At 35.3% G+C, this 24,091-nt stretch overlaps 1 protein-coding gene across 5 annotated transcripts in view; it reads right to left on the bottom strand.

The window, feature by feature from the left end:
• Nucleotides 1-4,136: 4,136 nt before the first annotated feature.
• The window catches only part of Slain1 (SLAIN motif family member 1), a 56,898-nt gene continuing 36,943 nt past the window's right edge, over nt 4,137-24,091 (bottom strand). For 2 of the 5 annotated variants that reach the window (XM_047554559.1, XM_047554560.1), the window contains exons 3-8: nt 23,594-23,743; nt 22,272-22,421; nt 19,707-20,048; nt 13,086-13,241; nt 7,948-8,230; nt 4,139-6,393 (exon numbers count right to left, since the gene is read on the bottom strand). In XM_047554559.1, the coding sequence (XP_047410515.1) occupies nt 6,318-6,393; nt 7,948-8,230; nt 13,086-13,241; nt 19,707-20,048; nt 22,272-22,421; nt 23,594-23,743 (1,157 nt within the window). In that variant the 3' untranslated portion in view covers nt 4,139-6,317. Of the gene's footprint in view, nt 6,394-7,947; nt 8,231-13,085; nt 13,242-19,706; nt 20,049-22,271; nt 22,422-23,593; nt 23,744-24,091 lie in introns of all 5 variants that reach the window. The other 3 variants (XM_047554557.1, XM_047554561.1, XM_047554558.1) reach the window with 3 other exon arrangements.

Genomic DNA, 24,091 nt, shown 5'->3' with positions numbered 1-24,091 from the left:
AAATTTGAACTGTGTATGCACAGATTAGACATGAAGATATGAAGGGGTTCTTATATTACCTAAGAGGATGGGGTATTAGCTTTTCATTGTTGTGACCAAAATACCTGAGACAAACAGAGGAGGAAAGATTTCTTTTGGTTCAGTTTCAGAGATTACAGCCCATGGTTGGCTGATGTCATTACTCTGGGCCTGAGGTGAGACAGAAAATCATGGTACAAGGGCACAGAATAAGAAAGCAGTTCAGCTCATGGCAGTCAGGAAGCAAAGGAGAAAAGGGGTCCAGGACAAGAAGCAGTCCCCTTGAGCTGCTTCCCCCAACCATGCCCTACCTCCCTACGGTTTCCACCACTTTCCAGTAATGCATAGCTATCAATGGATTAATCCACTAATGAGTCAGAAGCCCTCACAATCCAATCATTTCCTAAAAGCCCCACCTGTGGACACTGCTGCAGGAGAGACCAAGCCTTCAGCACATGAGTTTTTTTGGGGGGACATTCCAGAGCCAATCCTAAACAAATGGGAAAGGTAAAGATTAATGTAATTCTCAGGTTAAGGTGGCAAATTATAATCTCTTGGGTAACTGCTAGAATAGTAGCCAAAGAGAATTAGGGTATGCTTTTCCAACTAACAGGAAATAAAATAAGAAAATTAAACAACCCAAGGAAGATAAAAATGGAAATGATGCAGATATAACAAACAGAAAGCTCATAAGTTGGTGGCAGATATAAATTCAAAGAAGTCAGTCATTATTTTGTATACCAATGGCTTAAATGCGCATATTGAGGACAAAGATCATACTAGATTTAGAGAAAAAAAAAACTATGTTATTTATACATAAGAATGTTAAAAGTCTGAAAATAAATGTTTAAAAATATCCAACAAAAACTACAAGAAATTTGATGTAACTACCCCTAAGAGCAGAAGTATAGATTTAAAACATTAAAAAAAGATAAAGAATAGTTTCATTGATAAGTTTTCTGTCAGGAAGATAAAATGTGTTAAACATGTATATAACAAAATTACATGGCTTCAAAAAACAAAGAAGAATTTGACACAACTTTGAGAAGTAGAAACATCCATCATTGAGGGAAAGTTTAAAATAAAGTGTATGCAACATCATATTTTAAAACCATGACTTGACCTGGACTCAGCACTGCTGGTAGTATTGCCAGGATTTATCACATATTTAAGGGAGAAATAACTTCAGTATAACATGAATTTTTCCAGATAGTGTTCATCTCAGAAAATCAGCTGAGGACATCTTGTCTTTATCTAGAACAGTTTATGTAATATTGTGACTTTATAAAATTAAAGAAAAAAATCTAGATAAATATTAGTAAATCAAATCTATGTCTTTTAAAAGACTAACCCAGCATAACTGAGTTGGATTAATCTAAATAACTCAAGCTTGATTCAACATTAGAAAAATTCCTTTAAGTAAAATACCATCTTATTTAATCTGTTAATCAATTGATTAAATAAAATAGTACTTTAATAGATGCAGAAAGTGTGTTAAAACTCATACTCTTAGAATATATTAGCAAGTTTGAAACTCAAGTATAAAAAATAGTTTTCCTTCTGAAATTTGCAAAGAGAAAAAGATACCTATTATTATTTATATATGATATTGCATTGAAAATCATAGGAAATAAGAGAAACTATAAAGATAGGAAAGGAAAAAAAAAAAAAATCAACCTAACATCCATATATCTGACCATATGGAAAGACTCTAATATATCTATATTAGATAAAACATTCAAAACAAGCCAGTTTAAATGAAATTTTTAAACTTATCATTTATAATACTATAAAAATATCAAATACCTAGAAATTAATTTGGTAAACGACGAGCAAATCCTGTACAGAGAACTCAAAATTTTTTTTTGGGGGGGGGGAGGGGTTGGAGAGAAACCAGGGATTGAACTCAGGGACACTCAATCACTGAGCCACATCCCCAGTCCTATTTTGTATTTTATTTAAAGACAGGGTCTTACTGAGTTGCTTAGCACTTTGCTCTTACTAAAGCTGGCTTTGAACTCACGATCCTCCTGCCTCAGTCTCCCAAGAAGCTAGGACTACAGGCGTGCGACACCACGCCCTGCTAGACCTTGTTTGATTTAAATGAGCAATTAAAGACTACTTGAATCAATAAGAGAAGAGGCAGACCAGGTTCACAGAGTATGAGATTCAAAATGGTTCAGCTTCAATTTTCCCCAACTGAATGCGCTCCTAACCAAAATTCCAAGAGGATGTTTTTTCTAAATTTGATGGGTTTGTTAAAACATGTATATGGAAAGGAAAGGGACAGCACAGCCAAGACACTATTGAAGGGAAAGCAAGGTAGCAGGACAGCTTTGCTACCTAGAAAAACTTATCAAAGGGCTCCAGTGATTCAAATAACATTGTTCTGATGTAAGAGTAGAAAGCGCAGAAACACTGCACACACACAGACACTTGCTACATTTCAGTAAGTGTTAACAGGACACAAGACACCCACAAGGAAATTGTAACTGTAACCCTACCTTGTACAATCTACAAAAATCAAATCAAGGTGCATTATAAACCTGGATGAAAAGCAAAATAATAGCACTTCTAGAATACAATGTATATTCATGATCCCAGTGGTTAAGGACATATTCCTTAAACAAGATACAAAAGGATTAACTTTCAAAAATCATGGCAAATTGGTGCTACACTAAAGTAAACAATTCTATTCAGCAAAATGCCCCATAAAAACAATTAAAAGGCAAGCTACAGAGTGTGAAGCTAGGTTTATAATGCATATAACTGGAAAGAGGTTTCATAGCAGATGGTATAAAGAACTACCACAAATCAGTAAGAAAACCGGAACAGAAAAATAGGCCAAAAGTACTGGACAGGAATCTATACAGGAGGATGTGAAAATGTTCAATAAATGAAAGGAAAAAGGTATTCATTCTCACTAGCAACCAGGGAAATGCAAATTAAAACCAGAATGAGACATGACCCACACACCTACAGGTTAAAAAGTTAAAAACGAACACTACCAAGGATGTGCAACAATTGGAATGTTTATACACTGCTAGAAAAATGTAAAGTGGCACAACCAATTTAGAAATTAGATTGGTACCTATCTAGCAAAGCTAAAGATAATGTTTTAAAAGCAGCTTCTTAGGTGGCCTTGAGGATCCTTGCTTCCTTGTATTTACATTCAGATATCGCTTCCAAGATCAGGTTTAAAAGACCTTGATTTTCATCTTGCCAGCATCCACACTTGCCCTCTAACAGTCAATTTTCATCAGATTCCGAGAACCATTTTTTTTTTAATGTCAAATCAGGCTGGGGATGTAGCTTAATGGTAGAGATCTTGCATAGCAAGTACAAGGCTCTAAGTTCAATTCCCAAAACCATGAAAAGAAAAAAGAAAAACAAAAATGGCAAATCACATATTATACTGCTCCAAATCATGCAATAGCTTCCCATTTCAGAGTAACATTAAAGTTATTGTGGTCCACCATTCCCCACCTGGACTTACCTGTCCCCTTTCTGACCTCATCTCCCCTGCTTTCCTCCTTGGTCTTCCTCAGCATACAGGAATGCTCCACCCCACAGCCTCCATGCAGGCATTCACTGCTTTCCAGCAGCCTTTCTCAAGGGCTCTCTGCAATTCAACTAGAGGACTGAGCCAACAGAAAAGTGGAACCCAAGAATGTGCATTTCCTGACAAGTCCCCAAAAGATTGTGGCTGCTGATGTAGGGACCACAATTTGACAACCACATTCCTAGAGTATCTATGGTACCAAATGTATTGAATTCTCTTCTGCACATCTGGAATGATAAGAGCCATGTACTATCCTAGGGAGAATTGTGAAAATTGCTCTTGTTTTGTGTTCTGTAGAACTCCGGGTAAAAAAACATCATGGAATATCTTCAGGACTGACTCTCACTGCCTTCAAGTTTTTTGCTCAGTGTCAGATCCTTAATCATACCCACTTTAATCATAACCTTTTCAGCATGATCTCACCCCACCCCAATTTCCCCCAGCTCTCCTTACTTGATTTATTCCCCCACAGCATTCTTGACCTAATATGATGTGATCAACTTACTTTTCATGGCTTCACTCTGTCCATGAAAAATATAAAATCCAAGATGAAGGAATCTGCTTTTTATCCCAAGAGGTAAGTAGGCTTTTTTAAAAATATAAAATATTTGAACTGAAAATGAATTGGATCTTTTCATTTTCTCAAATATAAACTTATTTTTAAAAATATAACTTGGGGCTGGGGATGCAGCTCAGTGGTACAGCCCTTGTCTAGCATGTGTGAGGTCTTGGGTTCAATCACCAGTATTACAAAAAAAAATAATAATAACAGTAATAACTACGTGTGATTATAGGAAGAGAGTTTAGTAGTACACAAAAACCCTTTCGGGTCAGAAAAACCTAGATTCCAAAATCAGTTTCACTATTTGCCACCTAAATGTCTTCCAAAGGCTAATAGCCCTTTTGTGGATTCATTGCCTTTGTCTTTAAAAGGGTGATAACAGGTGATAGAACCGAATTAGACAAATATACACAAAATACCTAGCATAGTTCTCATCACTAGAGAAATGTTCAGAAATTATTACCTCCTCTTGCTCACATTTTGTTAATGCTCCTACATAGAATTATATATTAGTTCTATGTAGAATTATATACAAAGGCATATTTTAAAAAATTAATAACCTCTAATGACTGTGCATAGAATTTCATCTTAAAACCTAACAAAAACCTTTGCCTTGCTCCCTCCTAGAGATAGCCCACATTCTCCCTTGAATGCACATTCTTTGCTTTACCTCAAAGACATACCCCTAGATTACTCCCACTCTCCCTTGAATATGTATCTACTTTCCTAAATTAACCTCTGTCTATGCCTTTGGGAAAAAACAAAAACACCTTTGCCTAAACTTTCCATGATGCCTTTCAGGTGATGTTTCCCAACACATATAATGTAGAATAATGCTATCACTTTGCAATTTTACTGATACTTCCAAATTCAACTCCCATAAATATTAAAATCTCCACTGATAGTGTTCATTCATAAACACATTTTTGGGCCTTTCTAAATCATAACCAAACCTTATAAAATTAAAACCTTAAATTTCTTATCAGAAGTATTTTAAAGAAAAATAATTTTTACAAATGTGATTACTCTAAGTCTACTTACTCAAAATATAAATGTTCTGGTCCAAGATAACCAATATGGTCATCATAATAATTTTCACAATTGCAATGAAACATAATAAGCATAGTATTCTTCATGTTCATGATGCACATTCATGCATGACCTGATATTGCTGAAATAGAGTCTTTATTTCTGAACATTCCAAAACAGCAGTGTACACAGTAACAAATATTAAGTCATATACCATAAGAAAGCATTCATTAGTGCAAATGGGTTTTGTAAAAGGTCTATCAAAAGGGTTTATTTGCTTTAAAATGCATTCATTTCCAGAAGCATTGTTAATAAAACATTACAGTTTCATCTTTTGTAATAAAGTATTGAAAATCAATTGTGGTATAGTAGCAAACATTGCAGGTATTAAGTGCAATGAGCTTATGATGCCATTTTAAATATGAAATCCATGTATGACAATAAATTAACAATGAAAAAGACAAGACGGTTTAACTCTGCTGTCTGGCTATCTCTTTGCAACACTTCAGATCATGTTGTGCTCGTTCAACATAAAATTGTGTCCCAAATTGTATGATGTATTTTTGCTGATATATTCCTAGAGCTAAAAAAATAGTACCTTACCACAAAAATATTTTTATGGCACAAAATTTAAGTTGTTCCATAGTGGTTCACATAGGTGTAAAAAGAAATAGGCACAAAAAATAAAATTCCTGTAAACTATAAAAAAGTAAATTCAAAGCATATGTTATAGAACCTAGTTGGAAATATGCAATGTATTAAAATACAGAACATGTAATGGAAAGATGTTTAGAACACTTAAGTAAATTGAACAAGTTACTTTAAAAAACTCATATGGCAAAGCATTATTGATACATCTTGATTCTCTCAAAAAGTATTCAGGTACAGAGCAGTTCTACAAAATCTTCCTAGATCTAAGTGTCACAATACTGCAACCACAGGTTTGAAAACGTTGCAGTATCTCAGGCAAATATTTAAGTGCAATAATTAGTCTCTGTTGATTGGTCCATTGAAAAACAATGCAGGACATATGTTAAAATGCAAAAGGGAAAGAATATCCCAACATCCACTGTTACCCAGCCAGCTAGGTAACACAACCCTCATTTTTCACTTCTTTCCCATTCTTCAAGGGTACATAAAACTGCATCAGTAGCAACCATCTCGCCAATTTCCATCTCTCAGTGTGCTGAGTGAAGACAGAGGCTTTGGAGGCTGCAGGAAACTATAAAGGGTTGAAAAGAGGAAACAGACTGTTAATAATCCCATGAGTGACATCACTTGCTTTGATCATCTCTCCCATCAATGCTTCTTCTTCAGTAATGACAAGCTACTGGCAGAGCAGTCCCAAATGTACCTTTCACACACTTTCCCAGTGTGGGTCATGTGTATGAGTAAAGTTGCTATACAATGTATAATTTTTTTTTAATCAAAAAGGAACAAACTCATCAATAGAAAAATGGGCTGAAAAACATAAATGAGAATTTCACTGAATATAAATAGCAAATGAACATAAAGAAAATTTCAACCTTTTATTAATAATCAAAGATTTGCCTATGACATTGGCAAAGAATGTTAAAAGAATGATAATATGCAATGTTTGCTTAAGTTTGGAAAAACAGACCCTCTCATATAATTTGGAACCTTTCCATGGGTTCAGTTTGGAGACATATGCAAGGAGAAATGGATGGTCCACAATAACCTATAGAGATCAAATTATGTAATTCTATTCAGGCACAAACAAGACACAGTTCTGCATTTACTAAGGGGAATAAGGTAGAATTTACTGAACAAACATATACCAAGATGATTTCTGTCTGGGTAGTAAGATTATGGGTTGGTCTTTATTTATTTACTCTTCTGTTTTCCAATAGTTTCTGAATTGTTTATGATCTGAGCAATGATTACTTCTAATCAGAAAATAAAAGGCAAAATGATACTTATACAAATCCATAAAGAAAAAAATTACTGTTCCAACATCCCTTTCAATCTTTCACTATGGTTCCCTCCCTTTTTTCTTTCATATCCTAATTTCTTATAATAGTTGTTTGTATTTACTTTCTCCTCATCAATCTCCCCTCAACTCGCATTCATAAGATTTTCCCCCATAGGACAGTCTGAAATGTCTAGTTCAAGAAGGGTACAACATGACTATGAGCTTGTCTAACATGCCCTCTGCAGGTAATGTGAACCATATTGAACTTATCAGTGTAAGCTGATAAAGCCCATACTGAGTATCATCACCAAGATGTTTTTAAACCATAAGTGTGGGGAAAGAATATGCATAAGCACACAATTTTTTTTTTTACATTTTGATATATAAAATTATTGATTCAATACATGCTGGAGATCCTACCCTGTGCTGGGCACTGGGGATATGTGACAGTGAACCAAAAAGTCAATTACCCTCCACCTTCATGGAGCTTACAATTTTAAGCAGAGATGTCTTGTGAGTAATGACCTGAAGGAGACAAGGAGCAAGCCATGTAGATAACAGGGTGGGAAGAAACTACAAAAGCTCTGGAGATATGGCTTACCATTACTAAAGCAAATCGTGTATTACAAGTGAAATGAGGATGCAATAACGGAAGCAGATGAGATCAGAGAAGACTACCTGGCCACACAGGGCAACACTTTCCAAAGAAAGAAGGACACAGGTCAGGCCATACAGGGCAGTGACCTACTAAGGTTAAACTGAGTCAAAGGAAAGGTCAGGTGGTTCCTGGAGCAGTTTCAAACTTTAAACTAAAAATGAAGTTATATAAACGAACAGGCCTACCTTCTAACAGGCTGTGCAATTTTGCTCCGAGGCAGGTTACTCCCGTTTATTGCCAATGAAGGTCTTGGAAGTGCACTGCGGCCCATGATCCCAGAAGCCGCAGCTTTGTTTGGGGTAGGGATTCCTGTGCTGGAATACAACTGTAAGCCGTTGGATAAAGGCATGTTACTGCTGCCTTGAACAGTTGGACTCACATAGGCTGTGGCTTTAAGAGGCTGCCGGACAGACACTGGGAAATGTCCCACACTGTGGACTCTATGTTGAATCTGTCCTGGTGATGGAACTAGAAGAGAAAACAATACTCATATAAGGAAATCTCTACCACCATCCAACTCAGGAAACATGTACTATATTCAAAGGAGTCATTTTGTCTAAAATCAGATAAATAAAATACAGGTTCCAGACCACATTTAGTATTAGGAAAGTATAACCCTTGACAAGAGTCTCCTATCCATTCACCAACACTGTGAAATGCCTAATTAGAGCTGACACACAGACAGTGTGGGAGTATGGACAAACCAGTGCCCATGCAGTTGAAAATCCAAGTATAACTTTCTGATTTCCTCCAAACTTAATTAGCAGCTGCTGTTGACCTGAATGAAGCTTTACCAATAGCAGTCAATTCATACCTACTTTGTATGTTATATGTATTATATAGACAGTGAAAAACCATTTGAAACCTCACAAGGGTTTGCTTTTATGAGACGCACAACTTACTAGAGACAAACTATTCAGGCATGATGATTGTGTCCCAGGGCATTTTACATGATCACTAGCAACAACTTGAGCTCACCACTGTAGCCACAGGAGGAGGTCAGTAAATGATCACAGTACTACAGTGATACACAACAGATACTTTTATGCAGTTATGATTTAATACTGCATCTTTATGATTTAATATTTCATTTACAGTTCTCTCAACTAAATGGGACCAAGTGTAGTCTGTAAGTGTTGGTGTTGGTAAATTTTGAAAACTTTTAACTTTTTCTAAGAGATTTGTGTATATTTTATGTTTGTGATAAAAATGGACTTATCCACATCATTTTATGCAGTGACATAACTTTTGTTGAATTTTTTTTGATATTTCTAAACTACATGGTTCTTCTGTACTTTTTTTCAAACTTGCCACAAATCTCAAAAAAGAAAAAAGAAATTTGACGTGTAAGTGCACCCATATGGTTCAAACTGGTATCTTTCAAAGGTCAATTGTATATACGAAGCCAGTTCTAAGCACGGCCTTCCTTCCTTTGGCCAATTTAATAATCTGAATTTTTACTAGACAAATGCTTCCTTGCTTGCCTGGAAGACATTAGGATTTCTTGATAGTTGCTCTGGGGATGGTTTCATGGAAATAAAACAAGGAGACAATCTGAGAGTTTTAATTATAGAAAGGAAGACAGAAGTGATATCTGTAGGTACAAACAGCTTATTACAAACATATTCCTTAGGGAATATTCATTATGACATTTTCTTATCTAATATTGTCATTTTAAAGATTAAATAAAGTCTTAGAAGAGTGCCTGACACTTACCACTCAATCAATGAATATGAGCAATTATAACCTTTATAAGAGCTGCAAAATCTCACATGAAAGGAGCTCTCTGGAGAACAACTCTTAAGAACTTCATAACTTTACTCTCCCAACATTGTACACTGTCTCACATTAAAAAACAATAAACTGTTAGGCAGAAATTTTTTAATTTTGTAATATTTTTCTCCAAAAAATGAAATGAATCATAATCCTAACAGAAAATTCTGCCTATATTCAAAAATAAAAAGTATCAAAGTAAAATTTGTATGTGAATTTGGTTAAATTTCTTTTGAAGCATAAAATATAAAAAGGCACATAAATCTTAAGTCTGTAGCTCAGTGAATCTTCAAAGGAAAGACATTTTTGTAGCCATTCCCCATCCCAAGATGTACAGCATCACCAGATGGGCTCCATTAGGGGCCCTCAAGGCAATATTCCCCAGAGGTAACTTTTCCCACTGGTTATTCCTGCCCTGAGTTTCATCATGAATGGAATTACATGATATGTCCCTTTTGTGTCTAGAATCTCAGAGTCATTCATGCTGCTGCATTGCTATATAGTATTCCACTGTATGAATGTCAAAATCTCCTGATGACAGGAAGCTGGGTTATTTCATATGGGGTTTTATGAATACCTTTGAACATGTTTTGTCATATTATGTTGGGTAAATATCAAATTCTATCACACTAGGATAAATGAATTTGATTACCAAAGCTGCTGAATACACCACTGAAATATAAAAGTAAACTGTATTCTAAATATTGGCAAACTAGGAAAAACTAAAATCTGAAAAAATACTATTTATAAAAACATGAAAAAAAAATCAATACCTAGAAATAAATTTAAGTACATATGTATAACCTCTACATAAAAAGCTTCAAAACATTATTGAGACACCTTAAAGAAGACCTAAATCAACAAGGAACTGGCCATTCCTGGTTACACCTACTATTGTTAAGATTCTCCCAAAATTCAGTGAAATTCCAATCAATTTCATCTGAAATAAAATTACAGAATACTTTTTAGAAACTGATTTCCAGCAGTTCTATTATTTTTCATACACACAAGACAGATATCTACCATTGATTTAACAAAGAAAAAAAAACTGGTTAAGAGAAACTAGTTAAAATTAACAGGCATAATCCTATTTACAAATGAGAAGTCAAGAATTAAACAGAATATAACTTGCCCACAAGGTTATGATTACAAAAAGACCCAAACTCAGGTCTTGATTATAACTGTGTTCTTTCCATACCACACTGCCTTTTCAACTTTCTCTACCCAACCTTTGCTCCTTCCTCAAAGCAAAATGGTCCAGAACCAGAAGTCTTCATGACAGACATTCACAGAGCATGCATAAAGAGCACAGCTCAGAGTGGGCAGCAATACTAGAGCAGCACCCTAAGATTCAAAACCAAAAGTTATGACTGACCTTCTGTTACACAATGACCACTTCTTGGAGATTTTTTGAGCATTATGCTTGACTTACAAATAACAATTTTTCTATTTTCATTTCTTTTACATATGCTAATTAGAATTCTACTGTAAAGAACTTCCCCTCTTTTCATTTATTTCAGTACAAACTCATGGATTTTTATTCTATTCTACCAGCAATAATCCATTATTTTATAAGCATTTATTCTGTGGCTCAAATTGTCCTACACTTGGCCACTGAAATTTTCTTCAAACTGGTTCCTTTATTCTTCAGACATGTTTTATTTTTTGAGCACTTTACTCAAAGCTGGACACTCTTGTTCTTACACATTCTATTCTGTTTTGGGTTACAGGGTTTCCTGGTATACAAATAAGTTATTAACCCACACTGAGTGGGACTCCACAAAAAATCCTAATCAATACCATATTTATTATTGTCAAAATCACATTCCTCCCATCCTATACTTGTTCTGTTGATTTTTGTAACTCAAATACATAACTGTACATTTCTCTTAAATTTCTTCATGATACATTTGGCCCACTGACTAAGCTCATGACATAAAATTCATAGTCATCTCAGTTTCAAGCCACCAGCAAAGTCATAGATAGTCTCTGTGTCTTTACATAAGTCACCAATTCAAATATTCAACAGGTCAAGCCCTAAGATGCAACTCCATGGCAGGCATTCATCCAAGCATTCCCTGAGTCCATTACATGTAAGCAACCTGCCAGGCACTGGGAACAGAAAGTCAAATATACTACATTCCATGCCCAGTGGAAGCTCATCTGGTAAGGAAGACAAACATACTGACAAAACATGATGCAGGCTGAGTATCCTTTATTCAAAGATGCTTAGGATCAGAAGTATTTTGAATTTTGTATTTTTCCAGATTTGGAATATGTGCATACATATATGATGTGTCTTGGTCCTGAGTTCAAACACAAAATTCATTTATGCTTCATATACACATACTCATCCTGAAGATAATTTTATATAACATTTTTAATAATTTTGCATAAGAAACAAGGTACCAAGATATATAATTGTATACTTTTGGCATCATGTCAGCATCAAATTTTCAGATTCTGAAGGATTTCAGATTTTGGATTTTTGGATTAGGAATGTTCAACCTATATACTGAATAATAGAAGAAAGAACCAAAAATCTATCCATTCTACACTTATTTGGGGGATATTTAGCAGAATGTGTCAAGGTCATCTAGGAAGCAATGATGACTTTCCAAAGGGCTGGTATTTGAGTTGTATTTTGAAAGTAAATAGAAGTAAATTGAATGAAGAAAGAGAAGAATGTTAGAGAAGAACGGCACTTGGAGTCAGAACATCATAGTAGTTAAAAACATAGCTTCCCAGAGTACCAGACCTGTGTTTGAAATTTCTGCTCTTCCACCTGCCTGGTCTCAGGCAAATTGTCACTTAACCTACCTAAAACTTTACCCCAACAACCTATATGAAGAGCATGTGTAGGAACAGGGAAAAAAAATCTGGAACCACCACATCCCCACACAAACTGAAAGCACAGGAATACAGGCTTAATGCTTACTGCATAGCTCATTGATGGGTAAGAACAGTCGAGATGTACTGAAATGCAGCAGATAAATCTACTGTCAATGTACTTCTGCAGAAATGCTACAGAATGGTGAAAAACAAGACCAAAGCAATGAGTAGACAAAATTAACATGTTTCTTCAAAGTATCAGGCTGACAGCTAGAAAGAGGAGACTCTACAAAGAAAAAAGGTTATTTTTATACAATATGGATATATTAATGACCATTTAATATGTCTGCTACCATTGGATATTAAAGGCCTGTATATAATTTACTGTTATTACTTGGGAACACAGGCACTGGTGAAAATACAACTCAACAATAGGGGCAAAATACAAATACAAAAAAATACAACTCCCCTGCCCAAGATAACAGTGCCTATATAGATCACTCAAACTCAGAGAACAAACAATATATATGAACTCCAAACCAAACCCTGTTCAAGTACAAAACTGGATTCATTTCTTTCTTCCCTTCACACATAGGGGCAAAATACAGAAAAGACAAGGAGAAAAGTTCTAAAAGGAAAAAATGGAATAGGAAGTTATTTTCCTTAATGGTGTTATAACTAGTTTAAAACTAATAAATTTTAAAATTATTATACTTACTACAAGATTGTATTCTTGAAATTCCATTTCCAGCTCCATGCAAGCTTGAGTCAAAACTCTGACTGTTCCGCACGGTGACTGGAGAACTAACATTGCTACTAACAGCAGTAGTACTTGGCATCCGGGCTAGATTAGGCATACTTCTTCGGAGCTTATCTGGAAGAGAAAAGCATTTTACTAATTTTAAAATAACAAATGCTATGCCAACTAAAAAAAAAAAAAAATGCTTTCAAAAATAAGCATATAAAAACCATATTTGCTCAATAACAAATAAAAAAGCATCATGTGCATAACGAACAGGCTAACAGAGAATTAACCTCCTCTACAGGAAAGCATACTCTCCAATCAGAATTCCACCAAATCACTTGTCAAAAGAAAATAAGTGTCCTATAAAACAAGATGGTACCTAATCAGATACTGTTTGTTCCTAGTCAATAAGTAGATGAAACTATGTCCCATAAGGTTTAAAAACAATCTTACAGCTATTTAATTTTTAAAAATGTAGAAGTTACAAGCTTATTTGAAAACCTAGGAGAGTCAAAACCAACACTTGCTGAACTTTTTGTCAACATATCAAAATGGAATGAATTAGTGAAATTCCAATGTGAGATGTCTTTAGATATCCACTCATCACACGAATCAACTTCTGGGAATGCCAACTCTCCTCAGGACACCAACAAATGTTTACATACAAGAAAAAGACCAAGAGAGAGCTTGGGGGTCTCTTTCTCCTTGCCATGTGCATCTTCGGCCACCAAGAGGCAGCAGAGCCACACATAGATCTCAACCTGGCTGAGATTTGAAAAAAGCAAATGACCAACTCTCGAAGGCAGTTGTTTCTTTATTAATATACAACCCCCTCCAAATCCTTTCCATAGACTTAGGTTCCCCAGAAGACGCACTTTATTAAAAATATTCCATCCTCATCCAAAGAAAAGAGCTAAGTCCCTTCACCTACAACTTTTTTCTCATGATGATAAAAAAAATACTGCATATCAAATATACTTAAGAAGTTGCCTACAGTTGGTTGTGGCTCAGTGGTAGAGCACTTGCCTAGCATGTGTGGAGCACTGGGTTCAATCCTCAGCACCACATTAAAAAAAATAAATAAAGGTATTGTGTCCATCTATAACAACAACAACAAAAATACATATAAAGACGACTTTTTAAATGTTAGAATAAATGTATCCACTACTACAAATGTGACTTATGCAAGCATTTCTTTAGAAAATATTTTTAGGAGAGGCTGATCTATGGTTGTTGGGCTTTGAGTGAATAGAAAATAGATATTTGAAAAACTAATGTGTAAATAATTAGATACTGTTATTTTAATAACTATCATGGATAATGGTATAGAACATTTGGTAAGCAGATTAGAATAAATGACAGTTTTATATTGTTTTATACAATGTTATACTAATAAACTGTTCCGTATTGACAAAAAAAAAAAAAATACAACCCCCCTGCCCAAGATTACAGTGCCTATATAGATCACTCAAACTCAGAGAACAAACAGTATATATGAACTCCAAACCAAACCCTGTTCAAGTACAAAACTGGATTCATTTCTTTCTTCCCTTCACACATTTTTCTTCTACATTACTAAGAGTTTCCCCAAATGCATCTTCCCTCTCCACCCTAGACTCCAAGTCCTGTCCATTATGCCTAACATTTAGTGAATTTTCCATTGCCACTGGTTCATTTATCTTATTTATCATCCCCCTTTTCACAAAGTCCTCTTAATTGATCTCATGCACCCTGCCTTGTTCCCCCAATCCATTCCGTAGCCAGTTCCATTCCTCTGCAACACAAGCACACATCGGGTTTGGTCTCTAGTTTACATCCCTCTGATTCCCATTCCTCTTTTTCACTTCCACCTGAAAGCTCTGGCTCCTGAGCATGGCCTGAACAAGGCCGTCAAGGTAGAGGCTCTCTGTATGTCACCAGCCCATCCCATGACTACCACCACCAACACCACCGCCACTGGCTCCCAACCACAGGGGGCGACTCTGGCACTGTGAGCATGATGGTCCCTCCACTCCATCCTTCCCCACTCTGTGGAAAGAAGGAACAAGGAAATTGTGCACATACTAAATGCAAGGCACACTAAGATGTCTGGGATACCGAATTACATAAAACAGATACAGACCCCGATTCTCATTGAGTTTATAGTCCAAACTGGTTTTTCCTCAACTTTTCTTCCATTATTGATTTTAAGGGGAAAAAAAATAAATAAATAAAATAAATTGAAATTTAAAATTGATCTTGGTTTCTTCCGATTGAAAGAAATTAAATATTAAAGGATGACATTTAGAGAGGTATGGTTAAACTTTTGGAAGATAAAAACCATTGTAATACCTTTTTTTTTTTTCTTACTTCTACTTTACAAGATATCTTCATTAATAAATACCCCAAAACACTAAAGTGCACATATCAGGACATTCAAGTTTAGGGTCGTTTTCTTTCAAGCTATATGAAAAAAAAAAAAAAAAAACAATGATATGCTTGAGTACTAAACCAAATGCATTCAAGGGCAAGTCAGACACATCTCATCTTCCTCCCGCTGCACACACTGCTCCCTCTAAATTACTTAGATACATCAACTCTGACTGTCCAGCAACTTTCACCCCCATGAGGTAGTGTAGGGAACAGACGGAATAATGAACAAGTATAATAAAGTATAATAAGAAATCTTAGTGCTATGACAGAAAACCAGAAAAAATGTTTTACTCAACTTGCTCACTCTCACCAATACTTGAATAATTAGCATAATTATCCCCCCACACACAGGAGCCCAGACACCTCTAGCTGAGGTATCCATGACTCCCATTTCCTGACTCTGTGCTCATTTCTAAAAAATATTCAAATACTGCCACTGACTGTTAATTCCTTGGCAATTTTCCTTATTATAGTAGTTTTTCCTTATCCTCAGGGAGCTTTCCCAAGATCCTTAGTCAATGTCCAAAACCAACCACAGTACCAAAACCCATATGTACATTTTTTCTCCTATACATGCACACCTATGATAAAGTTTAATATGTAAATTATGTATAGTAAGGATTAATAACTTAAGAATATACTATAAAAACATCATTTAAAATTTATGATTTAATTCTGAGAGTTTCCATTTCATATTTTCTGACCACAGTTGACTGTAACCGAAATTACAAAAAGCTAAGCCTCAATGGGGAGGGGGCTGCTATAATTCCTTGAGGCTTTATTTTTCATTTTAAAAAATGCTTTTATGGTTCTTGGGATTAAACTCAGGGCCTGGTACATGCTAGGCATGTGTTCTACCACTGGGCTACATCCCCAGTCATCCCTGAGGTCTTTTTTTAACAATCATATGTCTTATATCCTCATATTCCTATTAAAGTTCCTAGCTCCATTCAGCAGACATTTAATACATTCAACAAATATTTGGCATGCATGTGTAAGTAGAGGGTATGTTGTGGAAATGAGGACTTAAAAGGGATAAATCCTTATCATCTACATCTAAGTATTCTGGAAATCTAAAATGCTACCATGAAATAAGACTCAAATGAGACTAAATTACTTTTGCTCCATATTTTTAAACAGAAAGAACAAAGAGGGAAATAATTATATTAGAAACTGAGGTTCTAATTCTTAAATTTAAAATACTTTTAAAATTTCTCTCCTCTACTATAAAAGTTTGAGTATTTAGAAATACTGAAATAATACGATAATAAATAGTTGTATATTTTCTAGCTGGATCTACTGGTTGTTTTCACTTTGCCATGTTTAATTCATCTTCACATATACATTTGTTTGCTTTAGTTAAACAGTATAAAACTGCAGGCATCTTGACACTTTAAATATATATGAATCTCCTAAGAATAAGATAAATCTAGAGAACCACAATATTTCCATCAAATACAAAATACCACCAAAACCCATATACAAAAATTTCCAAACATCAAGAAAGTCCTTAAATTTTCCCCCAAAACCACAATCTAGTCAACAAGGTTCATACATTATACTTTGTTATATCTCCAATTTTAATTCAAATGCACCAGTTTTCAAAATCAATCTTTACTGACTTTTAAGTACAAACTCGATCTCTCAAGTCTATAATCCTGAAATATGCCCTTAAAATTAAAGCTTTCCAAATATAAATATTAGGACACCATGCCTCTTGGAGCTAAGCTGTGAACTCCAGGCTGCTCTCGAGGCTCTGGAAATGAGGTTCGCTTCGCTGTCAAACGACTTAGAATATATTTATAATCACACGCACTTTAAAGTTCAGGGAATCAAAAGCAACGCTCTGGTTTTTATCTTCCCAAGAAATCAACAATCTAATCTTCAAGGACTGAGACGCAGCAGGAAATTGGAGGAACAGACCAAAGAAAGAATTCAAACGAGTTTGCTCACAGTCAAGGAGAAGCAAGATTCATCACTCCATGGAACAAAGACTCAGGAATGTTTTGGAATTAAGGAGAGTCTCAGTTACCTACCACGCAGCCAGCCCCAGTCTTCCAGTCAACACAGGGCCCAGGGGAGGTGGGCTACACTATCAACAACCATATCATGCCACTAATCACTCCTGCTATACCTTAAAGTACAGGAAGGCTAGCAATGAACCTACAAGGGTTAATTATTTTTGATGTCTGAAAAACTATTCCAAATATGGTCCTTTTAATTCTATGACTCATAGAAATATACCGAGAACTACATAGGAGCTATAAAAGCAGTAAATATAAAAATTTATTTCTACCTTATTTTCGATTTATTGAAATGCTAATAATTGTCTTCTATCAATATTATTTTAGTAATTTAGAAAGCCACTGGATAAATCAGTATTAAAGTTACTATCTTTATTTCATAATTTGGTTGAAATAATATCTGTGATAACAAATGAAGGCTCAGATATCTAAGCCATATGTTTTTAAAAGTTTAAAAAGGGTGGGTGGAAAGGGAGGCCAATTTTATTCAGCACATCCACTCCAGGCAACGCAACATGCACTACTTAATTTATTCCTTATAATATATTCAGGTTGGAAGAATATACACCAGATGGTTTGATGTAAAATTATAGCTGTTTTCTGAGAGATAGATATTATCATGTCCACATTTTATGGCTAAGGAAACCAAAGCTTAGAGGCTTGAAAAACCTGGACATAGAAGGGCCAAATGGGAAGGATGGGACTGGGATTCAGGGCCTATTGGACTGCAAAGACTCTGCTCTCAACCAGTGAACTTCTCGGTCAGAAGTGGTCTCCAGAAAACTACCTCTGCCTTCCATTCTCCTTTGTATGCAGAAACCAGACTAATTAAGAAACATAAAGCTACTACTAAGAGACCCTGAACTGTAGCTTGTCTTCCCACTACTATGAGGAGTTATTTCAAGGTAATCTAATCCTTTCAAAATGGTGTTTAATGAAAGCAGATACCACTTTTCTAAGGTGCAACAAACAGTGGCATAGAGGAAAACGACCCCACTGATAATACTAACCAAGACGCAGAGCTCCCATCTGCCCGACTCTACCACAATGTTCTGCAATACCTGACTGAAAAGCCTCAGAGCTGTAACTCCAGGCACACCGTCTCTCGCTTCTGATAAACACTGTCCTTCTAGTATTATGAACTTTTACTTTTTAGCCACTATGACATTCCTTAGCTAACATTCCTTTAAATTTGAAATTGGAAGACACAGCAAATTATGACCAAACTTTTAAAGGATCTCTTGATTAGCAAAATGATACAAACAGAGAGGAAGAAAACGTAAAAACTAAAAACGTACTACCAGGTGATCATTAATAATAATGTGTATTTGCCCTAGCAATATTTTTAAATACCATTTGATCACTTTGAGAAATGATGCAATATAATAATTAAGGGTGATAACAGTTTAATACAAATATTTTAAGTGGTTTGTTTCTCCATATTGCATGATATTTGCATGTGAGGATTAGTACAAAACACACCAGGCTTAGAATATTGCATGACTACTCTCCCTATAGTTCTTGGAAGTCAAGAAGTCCAACTCTAGAGAGTGGGAGCAAAGACGAGAGATGAAGAAAACAAACAACAACAAAAAAAATACATGAAAGAATAACATACTCCAACCTACCACGTTGACAATTAGAACAGTTTAATTTCCAACTACCATGAAAATATGAACCTCCATAATCCTACTTTTATATATATATATATATATATCTTAATTCTAGATGTTAAGAAATCAAAATGCATCCCAAACTTCCCCAAAATCTGGATACAAAAGCAGAGTCTGCTCTGAGCATCATCGTCCACACTTTCACCACTACTCTGGGCTAGGAAGAGGCACTGGAGGGTGTGTGAAAGGTGAAGAACAAACAGCAGGCTCGAGCATGATGAACTCCTGGGCTTGGTCAGCCCTGCCTGCCCAATAGCTGGACACGCAACAACATGAAGATGCTCCACATTTGTAACTCATCATGAGCCAGTGACATCAGGGTAGTTTTCATGAACCCATCAATCTATGAATCTGGGACACACAATCAGAAAGAACTTCTGGTCAACTGGAAATGTAAATTTAGACCAAACTGATAAGGTCTTGAATATGCACTTAAATCTGGGAAACACCTGCCACTCCCATATTGACCATAAAGCACAACCTACCTCCATTGGTCCTATTTGGTTGCTGATCTGGAGTTTGGGCTTGAGGTGAATAATACGGTTGCTGCTGGTAATTATTTGAAGGAAAATACTGGGAACTGGGGCTCTTCCTACAATCCCGAATGCTGGAGAAAGTCTGTGAGTGGGGAATGCCTCTTTGGAAAGGTGAACATCTTGGAAGACGGGGCTGAGGTGGTGGCAAATGATCAAATTCTTCTTCGTCCTCCACACTGTATCGATCATACTCTTGATCACTACACGTCCCTTTTTTTCCGGAACTTAGTGACACACTGGAACTATGTCTCGACACAGATGCTGAAGTGGAAGCATAATCCTGCCTGAGACCTATAATACAAAACAAATGCTATTATCTTATGATTTCAATCTAGCTAATAAATTACAATTAATGAAATATATAAAAAATTTGTACCAGAAATTATTCAAATACAGACTCATCATTTTTTTCTTAGTTAACCAAATCCCCCCCAACACACATACTTACCAAAGAGATATCTAATACTAGAAAATTCGGTGTTGCAAAAAAGACTGCCCCAATTCCAGTGAAGATTAAATACACCTTATGGCTCCATAAGTATCTATCAATTTCCCCAAATGAACCCTTTTCAAATCTGGGAATATTTAAGAAGTAAAATTCAGGAAAGAAAGATTCATCATCATTCATTTTCTTCAAGTTAGAAGAACTAAAATAGTCAAACCTCTGCCCAGGAAAGAAATCAGTCTGCTCCCGACAGCCAACTTTCAAAGTCGAAGGGAAAGTTTAAAACCCAAGGCACACATATTTTCTAACGAGGTCATCGCTCTTTTATTCTTTTTAGTTACTTATATTATCTCTTTCAAAGCACACTGATGCTTCAGCACTTCAGTAGTTTTAGGTCATCGTGCATGATAACCATCTAGAAAAGCTCAAACTGCGAGTTGTACATGATTTAACTCATACCATTTTTTTAAAGCAGTCTATCCCTGACGAAATTTCTGAAACTGACATCTAATCGTTTAGGCATATTTTTTAAATGAGTATTTAAATTCACTGCTAATAATGATATAAAATAATTACCTTTCCCCTCAAAATGTATCTTATTAAATCCTGCATAAGCATTACCATGTTTCCCATAGTAGCCATGACTAATTCTGAAAGCAGGAAACTGGTATGCTTAAATGACACTTGGCTGTTTCTGTTAGCCTGAAAAGAAAAGCCCAAAACAAGTTTAGCCCAGTTCTGTGATCTAGATCTTATTGTGCCCTTTGATACTATCAATGCCTTTGAAGAGGTTCACACTGAGATTGTTATAATTTTATTGCAGAACTAGTGATAAACGGTCCCATTTCAAATGATCTATTCTTTGATATTGAAATGTATCAATGTATTTTTAATTTTATGTTTAAGATACCTGTAGAGAAAGATCAGTGCAATAGAGAAGGGGGAGAGAGGAAGAGAGGAAAGGAAAAAGTACTGGGGACTGAATTAGAGCAAATGCTTTTATGATGTTGTCAAAATGAATTCTAATGTTATGTATAACTAAAAAGAACTAATTAAAAAAAACTTGAAATAATAAAAAAGGATAACTGTAGACACACATGCAGTGTTAGGAAATAATAATTATATACTTTACCCATTTTCCCCAGTGGTAACACTTTGCAAAATTATTGAACAGCATAATTACCAGGGTATCAACAGTGATATAATCTTCCCATCTTATTCAGATTTTCTCAGTTTATTATGTATGTATATATATATGTGAGAATTAGGTTCTTGACAGTTTTATGACATATGGCCTTATATATCCACCAGTTAAAATAATGAACAGTTTCAATATGAGAAAAATTCCTTGTTTTCCCTTTTGTAATCAAGTCTCCTCCCCCTCCTGAGATCCCACACCTCATTTTAATCCCCAGCAACAAATCTGTTCTCATTTCTAAAATTTTGCCATTTCAGAATGTCATATAAGAGGAATTATACAATTTGCCATCTCTTGAAATCATCTTTTTCCCCTCAGGATGATTCCCTGAAGCTCCATCCAAGATGCAGTATAATACCTTTTTATCACTGAATAGTATTCCATGTTATGGATATACCACCATTTGTTTAACCATTCACCTACTGAAGGGCATCTAAGTGAATTTCAAGTTGGAGTTATTGCAAATAAAGCTGATAAGAAGATTCATTTGCAGGATTTTGTATAAACACAAATCTTTACTGCTCTGGAATAAATGCTCAAGAGGGCAGTCTACTGAGCCAAGGAAGGGGTAAGCTGCATGTTTTGTTTCTTAGGTAACTGCCAACCTGTTTTCATAGAGGTCATACCAGCAACATCCATATATCAGTGTACCTAGGTACAAGTATGCCTAACTCCCATGATGCTCTTATGAATGGAAAAAGCACCAAACAGCTTCACTTACAATGAAGGAAGATACATGAGAATGATCCAAATTTCTTTCCCATTACCTGGGGAGTAGTGCTTTAACTTCCCCCACCACTTGTATTTCAAGTGGAAACCTCACTTTCCTAATTTAAAAAAAACAAAATAAAACAACAAAAAAAAAACATACTTTCTTCTTGCAGACGAGCCATGATCTGAACATCAGTAAGGTCCTGTAATTTATATCCCATGGAGATAGAATCATCTTCCAGTTCTGAAGTACTCAGCTCACTATCAATAGATGACTGGGGACTAAGAGGGGAGCCCCTGGAGTTATAACCTAAAACAAAGGAAATATGCTCGTTATTTAAAGAACTGATATCCATAACTATATGCTTTATAGTTAATATATAAAAGCAATGTTTTCCTGTTTCCAAAACATCACAAAAATAAAATGAGCAACACATCACCATATAATGGTCAGACAGTAAACACATCTTCACTTATTAATAATTTATATATAATAAAACCATTGTTCCTCAAATTCAAGTTTTAAAATTAAAAAAAAAAAAAAAAGCCAGTCTGCACTGCCTACTAAAAAATGTTAAGATGATACATTTCAAGTTACGTTTTTTGTGGCACTGGGAAGCAAACCCAGGGCTTTGCACATGAGGGCAAGTGGTCTAGTCCACTGGGCCACACAATCCAATCTGTAGTGTGTTTTTTTAATCATAGTAAAAAACCCACCAACACTAATATCTAAAGGTATTATACGAAAATACATACTTATGTACACTTTCAATTAATAATCAAACATGTCTCTCGCAGTAATTGCCTATGTAATTTCTAATTAAAATTTAATCTGGCCCACTCTTTAATGGGTCTACATGGTAGTACCAAAAATGGGAAATATGACACATAAAAGGCACATATAAATAGATACATATACAAACGCCTCATAATATACACCAGTGAGTAGTCACAGTAGACTTACAGCCACCCACTAAAGTGAAAAAAGCAATGGCTTGAGATACAAGAACCAAAGAAGAAGGGACCCAAATGGAAGAAAGCTGTAGGAATGGAACACACCAATGCCAAGACAAACAAGGAAAGGTGAGACCTCACCTTATAAAAACAGCACTATAGTTAATTTTTCCACCCAGCCCCAGTTAAAATAATAAATAAATAAAAAATAAAAAGCTATCAGAAAAAAAAAGATATAAAGACTTGTAATCTTGGAAAATTGAATCATTATAAAAACTACCCAAGTTGTGTTTGACAACTACATGTGTGCTTTTACTAAAAAGGGAAGACGGTCTCCTTCCTACACATAATTGAGATCAGTGCTGTGAGAGTACATGTTAATGCTAGTCCTTTCTATACTGAAATAAGGATGCAGCAAAACTCTCCATTATAACAAGATTACCCTCAAGCTTTTCAGTGAAAGATGAACGTTTGAGTTTAATGACTGAATTGCAAAGCAAGCAGCTAGTCAAGAAGTTGAAATATTACCTGTTCTTTCAGGTGTTAGTATTGCTTTATTTGAGGTTTTAGAGAAGCTGGGAGTATTAATGCCATTGCTATAAGGGCTGAGTCTTGCAACAGGACTATAAGGAAAAGCCAGTGAGGCCGTTGAAGAGAAGAGACTCCGCCATCGGCTAGCTGTCACAGAAGCAAAAAATAGCAGCAGTTAGCTATATGTAAGCAGATGTCGATTTGTCAGAAGGAAAACAGGAAGAGATTTTTTAAAAGGAAGAAAAACAAATCAACTTTTCATAAGAATATCTTAAATGACTTTCATTTATCCAAGGGAAAAAATACGCAAAAATAAGCAATTTGTGAATTAAGGACCCATTTATACAACCACTAAGAAAGCAACTTATTCTTGATTGGATTAAAGTCAATGCCTTCATGAAACAAAATTTGAGTTTCTACTTTAGAAATATTTTCCATTTCTGAATAAAGATTTAAGTTTTATAACATAAAAAATTCAGTGTCAAAAGAAAAAAA

The sequence above is a fragment of the Sciurus carolinensis genome, chromosome 5 (genome assembly GCF_902686445.1).
Source record: "Sciurus carolinensis chromosome 5, mSciCar1.2, whole genome shotgun sequence".
In the NCBI taxonomy this organism is placed as follows: domain Eukaryota; kingdom Metazoa; phylum Chordata; class Mammalia; order Rodentia; family Sciuridae; genus Sciurus; species Sciurus carolinensis.
The sequence above is the reverse complement of the archived record's forward strand: the minus strand, read 5'-3'. Positions and strand labels throughout refer to the sequence as shown.